General features: G+C 34.9%; 2 protein-coding genes across 3 annotated transcripts in view; one reads left to right on the forward strand and one right to left on the reverse strand.

Moving 5' to 3' along the window:
• Positions 1 to 14,418, reverse strand: part of LOC106647423 (uncharacterized) — a 132,803-nt gene that overhangs the window by 14,325 nt on the left and 104,060 nt on the right. The window lies entirely within an intron of this gene.
• LOC111644059 (uncharacterized) lies at positions 6,763 to 8,923 on the forward strand. Its single transcript, XM_023392665.2, has 2 exons — positions 6,763 to 7,078; positions 8,325 to 8,923. Exons 1-2 carry the CDS (start codon positions 6,763 to 6,765, stop codon positions 8,921 to 8,923), a joined length of 915 nt encoding a protein of 304 aa, XP_023248433.2.

Consider the following 14,418-nt stretch of genomic DNA (forward strand, 5'->3'; position numbering starts at 1 on the left):
GAGTTTTTATTCTCACTCCTAAATTAGCTCTTACTGATCGTGTGCTTATGCACAAAACCTCAAGAAATAAGTATCTTTCTTACAAAAAAATTTATTAAAAAATTTAAAAAAATACAAATAACAAAGTACTCGAAACATTTACCAAAAAATTCACTTTCCTTTACTGTAGTTACATAATAAGTTAATATGCTTCAGAGAAAAATTGAAACAAAATTTTTTCAAACAACAGAACAAAAATTCATAAAATGAATTTTAGTGACTATCTTTTATGACTATTGACAGTATAATGACGTTTTCTATCACAACAAAGACTAAAAATAACAACAAATCGGTTCTTTGCACGCAACAATCATAAATTGTCGTTGTACATAAAAAAAAGCAAGCTCGAAACTTTTAGATTTTGAAAAATGTATGTGTTTCATACCATACATATACTGTTTGAAATAAGAAATAAGTGCTCCAATTATTTTTATAAAGTGTTAATAATGGGTCAATACCACACAAAACTTATAGATCTAAGGAAAAGTTTCCGGTACGAAAATTTTTTTTGTAAGTGGCGAAGTTATGGCTTATCGTCCTACGTAATGCTTTTTTGTTAAATTCATAAAATATTTTGGTGATTTGGAAGAACTGAGGGACTCTTGCACGTCAAACTCCAAACTTTGATAACATACATTTATTTTTTACAATTTTTAAAGAAAATTTAGATAACTAGCTTTGTTAAGACGGATGATCTCAACCTTAGTTTAACTAACAGTTAACATTTTTTACGTATCTCAAAATTACCCACTCCAAGCAAACCACGGGATCACACAACAAATAATAAAAAAGCTTCAAATGACAATAAATGAATTTAAAAGTATTAAAGATAAATTAACACTACATAATGTCGTAAGTAACACGTTTTAGCATTGGTAACAGTCATTTCTTATAAGCAGAAATATAGTCTTTTACATTAATTTATCCACTTATTTTTAATGATTCATTAAATTGCTGCAATTTTTAAAATGTATGATTTTCTAAAAATAAACTTAATGATATTGTTGTTAATAATGACAATTTAATTTTAACAACTCTTAATACGAATAAAAAAATTTCTAATTTCTTATTATTTTATGCTCGATTTTATGCATACATCCTTGTTTCGTTAATTTGGTGGAATTCCATTGAATAACACTGAACCAAATGAACTTTACGTCCATTAGTCGAGATATCCTTGGATCACACAATCAATAAGTCTTATCTCCCTTTTTAATTTCGAGACTTCCATAACATTTGTTCGATTTTCACCATGTACCAAAAGCCTATTCCGATTCCAAACCAAATAATCCCTTGCCGTTGAGAAAAAAAAAGATCCAAATTAGAAAAAAAACCCTCACGTCCTCAACGTGTAATCAAACGAGCTCATCACAATCTCCTCCCATAGAGACCAGAGAACCGGCAATCCACATATTATACGTCTCATCCTCCGGCGGGATTACCGCAAAACCGCAGCCATAGCTTTGGCCCGTAAAAACCGGGGGACAAATAAACTTCACCGTTGACACATACACACATCCACAAAAAGGAGGACACGTGTACGCAGTGGCCCTTGTTTTATTGGTCACGTCAAAGTTCACAATTTGAAATTTACGTGCCTGCGTACCTGTACATATGTGCGAGCAATGTAATAATGCTTTATGACGAGAACTATATGGACGAGAAATCATCGCACGCTGAATTTTATAGTGCCTGAGCTGAACTTGAGCTACCGATGGAGCCACTGAACGCAATTTAAAGTCAAGTAGTGGGTAATATAGGGACATGTGTTTTTTAATAATAAGACATCGTGTTTTTTTATCCATGGCGCCATATCTGCTAAAATTGATAATTTTTTTAACTTAAGAACTTACAAGCTTTTATAAACTATTCATCACTTTTTAACTTATATTTTTATTTTATTATTATTATTATAAATGAAAAAAAAAAATGTAATTAACGAAATTAAAATAAAGTTTTTTTCTTAACAATAACAATAAAAATGAGAAATAAAGAAAGACGATATTTTTGGTCTTGTCTTTTGAACAATTTTCTTGCTTTTTTACAAAGTTTTGTATCCGACCAATGATTTTACACTCTGTTAGTTACTCACGGACTGAAAAAAGTGTCGTACCGTTTGAAGTGAATACGCGCTTCTTCTCTCGTTTTTTATTTAATAAAGTACTTGATCCAAACTCCTTGTAGTTATTTCGTAAGCACCCCGAGGCCATACAATCTCACGTAACAATATACATAGAAAAGAAATTAGAATATTTCTTGATACTAGAAAGAGAGATAATTATCTAATAGATGATCCAATTTTTATTCCCTTTATCCTTACAATGCCAACAAAGGACTGGAAGGAAAAAAAGTGATCTATATTCAACATGACCCAGTAACATCGAAATAGGTAAAAAAAATAGATTTACTTCCATAACGTGCTAGTTAGTAGCGGTTGGAAGAAAACGAAGGAAAAAGGTGTAAACGCGAATAGCCAGAGTTTACAAGGTAGTTTAAAACTGTAGGCATGAGGTGACGTGGTAAAAAAAAAATGAAAACAAGAATACCCTACGCTGCATCGAACTTTAATTTTACGCTCCATGATCTCGGGCATGTGTGTATCGAAGCTTTGTAATTAAAATTTTAGAATATCGCTGCTTCTTTCTTAAATTATTTTTCGTTTCGAATGGACGCCTTGATATGTTATAGAAGAAGTAATCATGGAATTTTACTATATTTAATATTATTGTAGTGTACTCGATTCATTTTATTGCGGTAAGTATAAATGTGCACATGAAACGAGAAGGACACGAATAGTTGATAAATTTGAATACTACAGTCGGTCGAGAGTTGAATTGATACTCAAATTTATAATCATTTATTATAGAACAATTGATGGCAATAGTTGCTCTAGCCATACTAGTTTCAACAGTAGAATTTTGTTAATTTGATGAGAGCAACGCCTGATCTCTAAAGAACTTATTGCATGATTTTGTATTGCCTAATCAAATATAGATTGATATTTTTTAAATAATATATTTACTGATTTCACTTTAATGAAAAATTGTAAAGCTCAAGGTCAAAAAGTTTTTTCAACACCTCGATTATTATCAAAATAAATGATGAAAAGTTGAAATTACCGATTATATTAAAACGATTATAATTATTTTTTTATAGTAAGGTTGTTTGATTTAATTATATTTGATTATGTTTAAGTGTTTAATAAAATACTGATTTAAATTTTGAATTATTTACCCATACAAAATTTGGTTTGAAAAAATTGAATGCACGTAAAGAAAAACTAACAACTCAATTCAAAAAACAAATTTATTTTCAAAATCACACAAAATTTGAAAACATTTTTCAGCAACAATAAATGATGATTTTCGAGCCTTTTACCTCAAATCAAATGTTCGATTCCGATTCTCACGTGAGCGTACATAAAAGACAAGAGTAACGGGGGCAGCTTTAACTTCGACAGACTAGCCAAGCCATAATTTCTTTCCTCTAATTTCATTTTCGCTCGGAGTTTCGTTGTGCAGCTAGAGTTTTAATTCTGCCACGGGACCGCTTTCTCTTTACCTTCCCCCTCCCCCTTTTTCCAAGCGGAGAATTCTCTGAAAATTGCAACTCGCGTGCGCTTACCCCATTTATCGACCTTAATTGGTGACCCTTTTTTTTTTTTTTTTCATTTATTTATTTTTTTTTATTTAACTTCAATTTTAGTGCTTAATGTCTTTTGAAAATATTACTTATTATAGAACATAAGTAATAAAACTGATGTTCATACGTGTTCTAGTTCCTTGGGTTAAAAATTAGTAATTAACAATGAACGCCGAAGAGGAAGTTGAGCGTGTATGGGTGCGAAAAATAAAAGGTAGGGTGGAAAAAGATGCAGAGTCACCCCGTCCAAAGTGTCGACCCTTGAAGTGAGACACGCCTACTCACGTATCCCATAGAAAAATGCGCCTATTCAGGTGGAAAAAAAAAACTAAAAAACAGTAATATATTCATACTCAAACAAAATCGATTTTATATATAATGAATATCCCTAGTAAAAACTTTTTTTAATGAGTCATATTGTAAAAACCATTCGAGAGCTTGCATTGCTCACCCAATTCCATCGTATTCAAGCTCCAATAAAAAAATTGTATCACAAACAGGTACAGGCTCAAGGGGAAATAAGCCCCAAGTTGTGCGAACAATGCACGAGAGAATTCGATTAAAAGCAACCTTCCCACGAATCGAGCGAAATTTATTTCACGTTACCTCATTTCCTCCCACGTTTTAACGAACGGCGATCACCTGCGCCTCGTCCACGCGCCTATATATGCGGACGCGCGTCATTGAGCTCGCTAATTCGGTGCCCCATTACAAGGTGCGAGTACCACGGCGCGTAGCCGCAAATTACACTCGTCCTCCGCGCGCTTGATCGTTACGCACCTTATGGCTTGACACCCTCTTCGGCTAGGGTCGCTTTATACATTACGTTGGAAAGGCAATTGCTCGAGCGAACGTTGAGGAAATTCGGAAGTACTCGACGAACACCTGGGAAACTGGAAAAGTAGTTTATGTTGTTGCTCTGACGTAACATAAGACGACAAGTTTTGATATTAATACAACTGTTACCGGTTACTTTTCCTTTTAATTGCGAAAACTGTGCTTTAACTTTGTTGTTATCTACGCTATAAACGAAAGTGTTTTGTTCCTTGATTAATTTTTTAAGGCTTAGACATTTAATATCCAACACTTGAATAGTTAAATACTGCAAGTGCTTGCGGGTATACAAGTGTTTTATTCTAAAAGAGTTTTGAACGTTTACAAGTCAGTAATTGAATTGATTAGGTATATGTAATAAATTAATCAGGTAGAACTGATGTAAGTGTTAAAAGTAATCAATTGTCAGTATTTCGAATCTACATCAGAATTTAATATTTAGAATGTTTATTCATGAAATACTTCGTTTCACAGGGTGTTGTACATACATCGTATAGAAATATTGGAAATCCGTAAGAGATTTTGAATGTGTAAGTATTAATTGAAAAAAAAAAAAAAAAACATTTTGAATTTACTGCGGAAGAATTTTAAAAGTGATTAAAAGATGTAAAGTGGATGGTTATAAAACACTGTAGTTTACAGAATTAGCGGTTTTAAAGTAATTATTTTTAAATAGTGTCATAACATAAGTCTCAGTGAAAAAATACTTGAATGAACAGAGTAAGCAGTTTTAGTCATCAAATGATGGAAATGTTTCAAATATGTATCAAAATTCTAACACTTGACTGATTTGTTAAAAAACACTTGATCAACAGAGCTAGAATTTGAAAGTAACCAAATAAAAGAATTCTAAATCCACTATAAAATTTGAACACTGTGGTGATAGTTATAAGATACTTGATAGCACAGAGCTAGAGGCTTTATAGTAATCGGATAAATGTTTTTCTTTTTAAACACTTGATTTACATTTCGAAAGTAATTAGATACAAAGATATTTAAAATCCGTGACGAAATTTGAATACTTAGTAATAAAACACTTAAATTTACAGAGTGGGTGTTTTGAAAGTAATCGGATTAAAGCGTAAATTCAAAATACATGACAGAATCTGAGCACTCAAATGTACGTAAAAAAACAACACATCTATCAAATTCTCAGTGAAAAAGTATCCCTCAAAAATAAGTTCTTATAAATCCTCAGTTGTCCCAAAGTTTTCTGATACTTGCCAACCATAACAACCAAAATAAACACGCATAGATATTTGCAATTGCAAGTACAAATCGCTGTTTTACTCTCGAGCCCGTAAACACACACATAATTCACGGAATCGCCAACGTATTAAGCTGATTGTTTCACCAACCCTAAGGCTCCCTATAAATTAACATAAAAATTCACAACCCCCTACTCTACCCCCACCCCCAAAAGAAAACGCAACAAACTCACTTTCCCTAATGGAAAAACATCATTCCGGTCAACAGCACGTCAAAGCTCAATCCCAAGACGATTCCCCAAACAACCCGATCCAGCACATTTTACTCAAATGGATTGCAAATCAGTCCAATAGCATTAAGGCTCGATTCCATATCAGTTTACCCGGTAATAACACACACAAATTCCCTCTTCATCGTCGGCATCATAACAAATTCCCCCTCGAGAACCCATAAACCCCCCACCCCATGTATATTCGCATCTCTGGAGAAACTTTGAAAAAAGAGGCCAGGCTACTCCCTCTCCCCTACCACACGCACTATCCCCCGGGCCATTTAAGAAATCATGAGTAGTGGAGCCAAACTAAACCCATCCCCTCCCTTGAACCGAAGCCAAACTGCAGTGGCTCCCCTTCGGAAAATATTAATTTCTATCGAGTGTGTTTCCTCCCTCGGAACCCCCGTCGCCCAGCCCCCCGTCGAATTAGCGCGTTCGAGAAAAAGCGTCTCCAAAAGAAAACAGGGGCGGGAGAGGGATGCGGGGAGATGGAAGCCCCATCCGAACGGGGCGGGGCCTTTCCCCGTACAAAGGGGGCCCTTTTGGACGTTCCTTCCTCCCTCGAGGTGGAGTTTGACGAAGGGCGCGTATATAGGACTGCCGCGCAACCCAGCGGGCTTCAGAACCCGGCGGACAGCCGAGCGCGCAGCATCGCGACCAACAGTGAAGTGTACACGCGTGTGTTTACTCGTCTGGTGATTTTTAGTTGCAAATAAAGCAACAAAGTGCTCAAAACAACGAAAAAAAAACAAAGTCGGTCAATGATGTCGCGAAGCTTCCTGGTGGACTCGCTGATCAGCAACAACTCGCCGCCCAGCTACCCGATGCCGTACTACGGAGCCCAGTTGCCCAACTACATGTTTAACTTTTTCAATCTCGGGCTTGGCGCGTACCACCACCACCATCAGCAGCAGCAGCCGCAAGTTGCGAGGCCGGTCGCGAGACAACCCGGGCCCATCGTTGGGTCACCCGCGGCGACGGTCAATGTTGGGCTTCACAGTACCACGAGCAACGTTGTTGGGTCACCCATGCCCAGGTCCAGTCCGACTTCACCGATTCACAGTGTGGCACGTATTTCAGGTGAATATACGTACTTTTCGCTTTTCTTTTTCTGTGTCAGTACTATTTGGGTGGTTAATTTTAACTTCTTACACGCGATTGGGTGAATTCGGGTTATCAGACTTGCACCTGTTTGTGAGAAATGAATTGGAACCGTCCAAGTGTACAGCTGTGAAGCGTTTAGGGTATTAAAATTAAACTCTTATTGAAAATCTTTTTTTATTTTTTTTTATTTTCAATGTCTATCTCAGATATTGGGCATATTCATCGGTTTAAGTTTAACACGCTCGTACTGTAAATCCAATTGTTTTAAACTAAAACACAAAACCGTCTACTTTATCTTGATTTTGAACGCCAGTGTTAATTTGATTTTAAATTGCTTAGGTGTTCAGTTGTACAGACTCGAAACATTTTAGAATATTAGTTGCTAGCGTTTCAAATAAAATTGTTTAGCTGTTTAATTATGAAGTGTTTAAACACTTTTATTGTACATCCAAGTGTTTAAAACAAAAACTCAAGTGTTAAATTTCTGTGACAGATTTTTAACACAATCATCCGTTCATTTTAAAAATTCTGCATTGTTAAACACATAAAGTATCTTAAAACAAATGACCTAAGCGTTTGAAATTACAGATTTTGAGCATTTAATCAAGTGCTTGAAATTTAATACCCATATCCAAGGTTTTTAGGACAAAACACTTGGGGTGTTTAAATTCGAATGTTTTATGTATTTCACGATCATGGGACCCAACAGTTTAATTTTTGCAAGAAAACACTTGCGTGTTCGAAAGCACATAGTTTGGGCGTTTCATCAAGTCATTAACACTAAATACTTAAGTGTTTTTTTTTTTATAACACTTGGTTTTACAAGCATTATGAAAGTAAATGGATAAAAGTGTTAAAAATCCGTGACAGAGGTCACTTTTACATTAAAAAACTTGGGTGTTCAAATTCAAATGTTTTATGTGTTTTACCATCATAGGATTTGAATGTTTTCAAGAAAACACTTTAGTGTTCAACACAAAACATTTAAGTATTTTTTTTGTATAAAACTTGGTTTTACGGAACGAGCATTTTGGAAATAAATGGATGAAAATATTAAAAATTTGAGACACAAGTCACTTTTCCCTAAAAAAACTTGGATTTGAAGTACTTTGATTGATCTCATGGTGTAAACCATCGCAAAAGAAACCCCCTAACGTCTCCTCACCACACACAGCGTAGAGGAAAAAAAAAAAGCTAAAAAGCCCCGTTCCTTTGATTCCAGAAGCGCCAACGGCCCACCCGGAGCTATCCCCGTCGCGTCACAGCAGCGGCAGCACAACGCCACCACCCCATTCGCCAAACGCCGAGATCGGGGCGCTGATATCCGCGAGCTCGAAGCGCATTCGCACGGCATTCACGAGCACCCAGCTGCTCGAACTAGAACGCGAGTTCGCGGCCAACATGTACCTCTCGCGGCTGCGGCGCATCGAGATAGCCACGAACCTGCGCCTGTCCGAGAAACAAGTCAAGATCTGGTTCCAGAACCGGCGCGTCAAGTACAAGAAGGAGGACGGGCCAAGCGTCGGTGGCTCCAAGTGCTGCTGCCTGCGGACGTGCGGCAAGAAGCGGGAGTGCGAGGACGCGGCCAAGGCCAAGAGCGACGAGAGCGAGGACACGGAGGAGGACGAGAGGAAGCCCGCGCTGGTCTGGGCCCCGCAGGTGCACGACTTGTCGTCCAAGGGCTGCGGCAAGAGGCCAGTTGAGGAGGCGGTGGAGGCCAGCGAGCACAAGAGGCGGAAGCTCGACAGCCCAAACGTCGCTGGAGGGTTCAGGGCGCTCACATGCACAAAGTACACGGTCGAGCATATCGTCAACTCGTGATTGTCGGGCCGCCAGAGTGGGGTTTTGTGATCTTTTGGGGGAGGTGCGCTGTGACAATGGAGGACTTATGTGTGTGTTTGAAAAGATGATTTGGCATTGTTCCCAGGGACTATTCGTGCGACCCCCGTTGTGCGTTTGTAAGTGTACGAATGACGAGTTGGCGAGGAGTTGATTCATGTACATACGAACTGTAAATAGGTGTATTTATGTAAAGATTAATAGAAATTAAGTGTATTTATATTTTTGTACAGAGGCTATCGTGCGAATTCTCGAAATTGCCACTTATGACAATCATATTGACTGAAATATCAACAATAATAAAAAAAATATTTTATACTCATAAATGCAAACTTTTATTCCATTTTTACCCATTTACTTAAAAAAAAAAAAAAATGAAATTACACGCTGAGAGAATTTACTTGTATCGAGCGTTAAAGATTTTTTTTTTAATAACTCCTAAATAAAATGAGATACATAAAACACATTTTCAAAGAATTTTTGATTAATTGTAGACAAAAATGTATCAATTTTTTTTCATTCGAAAAAACGGAGTTTAAAGAAAATATTTTAGGGTTCGTCTATTGTTAGGAAAAACTGATTTGGATTTTTTACTAAAAAAACAGCCTATTACGATTTTTTCAAATTAACAGTATATCATTTGTATTCCTCAAGCTTTTATCTTTGACGCATAAGGCATCTCCAGCCTAAAAATAACACGCAAAATTAGAGTGACAAAGTTGGATCATATCGTGTAATACATTTTTACTCTGTTGTATCTAAATCTACAGCTGGCTAATCAGCTAATTTCAACGAATTTTTTTTTCCATGTTTGATTTTGGAATCACTAACTATTTGATGAGTAGTGAATTACTTTTTTGTCCAACCTGACTTCAACACACGTGCCCTCATTTAAAATTGAAGAAACGTGAATTTTATGTGATGTAAGGTACTTTCGATGAAGGTGAGTATTTCTATACTTATAACCACGTGTCTAAATAATAAAGTATTTTTACAAAAATAGTCTAATCAATTTTTCTTACATAAGATGATAAAAAGTTCTTTTCACAAATATTGACTCAGTATCTTGCATGTCACGAATGACGTACGTAGTTTCTAAAAAATGAAATATGTAATTTCAATCGATAGCTACTTACAATGTATCATTATCAATTGTTTGCATACAGCGGACTTTATCAGAATAATATCTTAAGATTTGGGTATAAAAGCTTATGACGTTCTTACGACTTGATTAAAAGCTATTCTTAGTGTAGTAGTAGATATCAAGTGCTGAATCATGGACGCTTGTTTGTTACCGATTCTTGTTACAGCTACTTTGATCAGCATAAGTAAGATACTTTCTTCTTATTGAATAATACAATGGTTATTGATGTAACTTTAAAAAAAAATACAATTGTTTGTATGCAATTTTTCATTTGTTTAAATCCTTTTACGTTTTTTAAGATTTTTCATAACGGTTTTTTTAAATTTTACTTATTTAAAATCTTATATCTCTCATAATTTTCCAGCTACATTATTTTCTTGAGACTAAAAAAAGTTTTTCTGCTAGTTAAAAACTTTGAAATTTTGATTCTAACCAATTTAAACGTGAAATCGTCTTTTTTAATCAAGATTCAGCGCTTTAACTAAGATTTAAATATCTTTAAAGCAAAATATTGAATTAGCTCTTTTTTCAATCCAAATGTGAATCTGCTGTTTTTTTTACTCAACCGTCGATATGCGTTATATTGATCAATGTTTAACAAATCTCTGCAAAGTTTGGCAATGAAATGCAGTTCAATAACTTATAACACTTCCAAATTTCCTTTTAATGAAGTAAATAAATCTTCATGGGTTTGATTTTAATTTATAGCTTATTTAAACCCGAGTTTAAACCACTATACGTATTATTGTTGATCCAAATGTTTTTTCAGCTTCTGGTCAGGATTCAGAAAACATAGAAGGCTACGAATTAGCAGCCTATAACCTATAAAAATAACTCAATAACCTGTAACACTTTCAAATAATCTATTTAATAAAATAAATAAGTCTCAAGTCTTTCTTTCTAATTTATAGCTTATTGAAATCCAAGTTTAAATCACTACGTGTTATTGATCAAAATGCTTTTTCAGCTTCTGGTCTGGATTCAGAAAACATAGTAGGCCATAACTTAGCAGCCCTAAAACAGTTTCCTTACCAGGTCCTCATAACCCTAGAATCTGGAATTTGTGGTGGTGCCCTTATTGAGCCTGACATCGTGTTAACTGCTGCTCATTGTATCCAAAATGACAATAATCGACCAAAGGCAGTTTACGCAGGAATGATAGATGTAAACGATCTTCATAATGCCCAATGGATCAACGTAAAAGAGATTTACACGCATGCGAAATACAATGGTGACGAGAACAAACTTCCCATGAACGACATTGCTTTGATGAAAGTGAGAATTGTTGAAAAGAAAATTTTTATGCTAATACCCCATATAACAATGACAATAGCGAGGCTATGTTAATCTATACCGTTTTATTATCAGTTAGAGAAAGAGTTTACATTGAGCTCGTACATCGACCTAGTAAATTTACCCGAGCGATGGGAGAATTTTAACGACAAAACCGCTGTTCTGACTGGTTTTGGCTGGAACTCAGTCGAAGTGACCATAGATTCCAAAGAAGAACCGGTGCGAGAGGGTAAAACCGATCTACGATTGAGATACGCTCCTGTAAAGGTCACTGTAGAAGAAGGTTATCCTAGAACGATTCTCAGCGGACAAATGGAAAGTGCTTCTGGAGCTTGCGACGTAAGAATTTAAAACTAATTACCCGACTGAACCATAAAATGATTCGAATTATATAATGTGACCTTTTGCGCAATGATTACCATTATAAATAATTCCTAGGGCGACAGTGGTGGTCCCCTCGTCAGAGACAACAAAGTTATTGGAATTTTGAGTTATTGTCCAAGTGATTGTGACGAGACGCATCGTCCTTCATATTACATGAAGGTCTCGGAATACTTGAACTTCATCCAAGGAGTGATAGATGGGGAACCCGTAAAGGAAGAAACTAAAATTGTCACTTTCCATTGAAATCAGATTATGACGCAAAATCAGAGTAAGATGGACCACCTAAAACTGCGTGTACTTGACTAAGAGGTTTAAATTAAAGTCCAAGTGGCATACACGATTTTTTCTAGCATTGTATCAAGAGTCTGTATGATTCGACACTAAACAGGTTAATCAAATGAAAGTAATTGTGTTGAGCATCGACTTAGGGTGGAATACACATATTCTAGTAGTGTAATAAATTAGAGTTTGTCCCGCACATAAATCTGACATTATTTTTCTTCCAGCTGATTAAATATTTTCATTGATTGAGCCTGTTACGGCTTTAATGGAAATACCTTCATTATAGTAAATTGATAATGTTTCAAAGATGATAAAAACATAAGGTTTGACACCGATAAAATAAATTTGAATAAATGTTTTTTGTACATGAACAATTGAGTTTTTTCAAGACACAATCATAAATTCACGTACTCTCAATAGTTGATAGAATTTTTATTCCATCGTTATCATACTGTACAACCTCAGTTAATTAGAAAATAAATTATTTGGCTTCTTATTTATCACAACTACTTTTCTCAAGTATTACTTTTGATTCGTCCAAGTTATTCTATTCATGTACGTAGATACTTCTGTACCGCATCAAATGTAGCGGTAACAATGAGTAATGTAAAGTTGTGTACACATTACAAAATCATACATCGTATGTCGATGCGTGCCGTGTGCACCCTCACAGATATATGCGTTCTCTATGTATAAGACTACATTGTCTAAGATCAACGCTCTCGTTAGAAGGCTCGGAAGTGCAGGTGCTAGATTCCCTCAGTAAATTAATGTTACATCGTTTTTTAGCCGATTCAATTCAAACTTCCAGGTTACCGGGCTTCTAATCCCATTAATTTTTAGTTATTATTTATTTTCTTTGCATTTGTAACATATAAATAATTTATATTTGATAACACGTGTACAGTTACAAGCTCACATTTTTAATATATACTAATATTAGTTGAAAACTTTTATGCGCACCAACGTAAGTAACGATTATACTACACGTAATAAATGCATTTTCTCTCATAGTAAAAAAATTGAAATTCAAGAAAGTAACTGAGAGAGTATCGTGTCTATACATCATCTAAAATAAGTTATGATGTAATATCTACTAAGATGGAAATGTATTTTACATTTTTTTATTACATAACAAAGACAAGTTAAAAAAAAAAAAAAGGACGAAGCTGAGAAATCTGATAATACACATAGAAGTCGAACCCTGTATTCAATAAAACATTATTACTGTGACATAAAATTTATATTTTCATACCTCGGCAATATCAACTGAAGTTTTCGTCCTATCATACAAGTAGTTCTTTAGTAAATACGATCTACTGCTATTTATATACTAATTGTTTTGGAATAAAAAAATTATTGTTTGGGATCTTTAGTTGTAATTAATAAGTACTAGTTGAATTATTCTTTTTTTTTTTGGAGATTATATACAAGTTTCTCAGAAAATAAACAATGAATAACAAAAACATTTATAGATCTTGAAAAGTTTAAAATTATTTCGTTATAGATTTCACGTTGATTAATACATACATTTGTATAACTATTTTTTTTCCATTTGTAATATGAAAATCTACTTTGTTGTGAGACTTTTTCAATGTTTCGATCCTCTATGCCAAGTTGTTACAGTCAGTTAACTATCAGTACGTAACTTCATCAAGTAAAAGAGAAGCCAGTATTGTAAAAAGAAAAAAAAGTCCAACCATGAAATTATATCAGCCCTAATGCTCAATTCTGTTTTTCACCTTATCACAGTTTCGCCATGTATACTCAATAATAGTGATACGTAAAATAAATATTATATAAGAAGAGCCGCTCGTGCACTGTCACATTTAAACCAAACCTCATTTACTTACTGATCATATCGACGACAAATATGTTGTTGGGAGTTGGTAATGATTTCAATCGTGACAATCATAACCCAGCTTTGGGAAATATTGGCAACTTTCATTCTAGATTATACGTTTGTCAAAGTATACGTGCGACCGTATTTCGACATGGGAAAACCACAGAAAATAAGATAGTTTTGTAAATACCAATATTTTTATACTTATCAGCTAGACGGTTGAATAACACGATGTGCTGATGGTCAGTGGTATTAAGCAAATAAATAGCGTATCTCGAATAGTGGGTATAAAAGCTTCTGATTTTCTTCTAATTTTTTCAGTAAACTATATTTAGTAGTAAAATAGACATCAAGTATAGAATCATGGACTCTCGACTTTTATCGATTCTCTTTGCAGTTGCTTCAATAAGCGTTGGTGAGATACTTCAAACTAAATAAACATTTGTGAGGTTAAGTTGTCAACTTTTCTCAACAATTTTCAATGTATAATAATATTTTTAATACTTAGGCGTGTGAAGCTCATTTTGCATG

Source organism: Copidosoma floridanum, unplaced genomic scaffold (assembly GCF_036245765.1).
Source record: "Copidosoma floridanum isolate Cflo_tuat_1 unplaced genomic scaffold, Cflo_Japanese_pri ptg000035l, whole genome shotgun sequence".
NCBI classification, from domain to species: Eukaryota; Metazoa; Arthropoda; class Insecta; order Hymenoptera; family Encyrtidae; genus Copidosoma; species Copidosoma floridanum.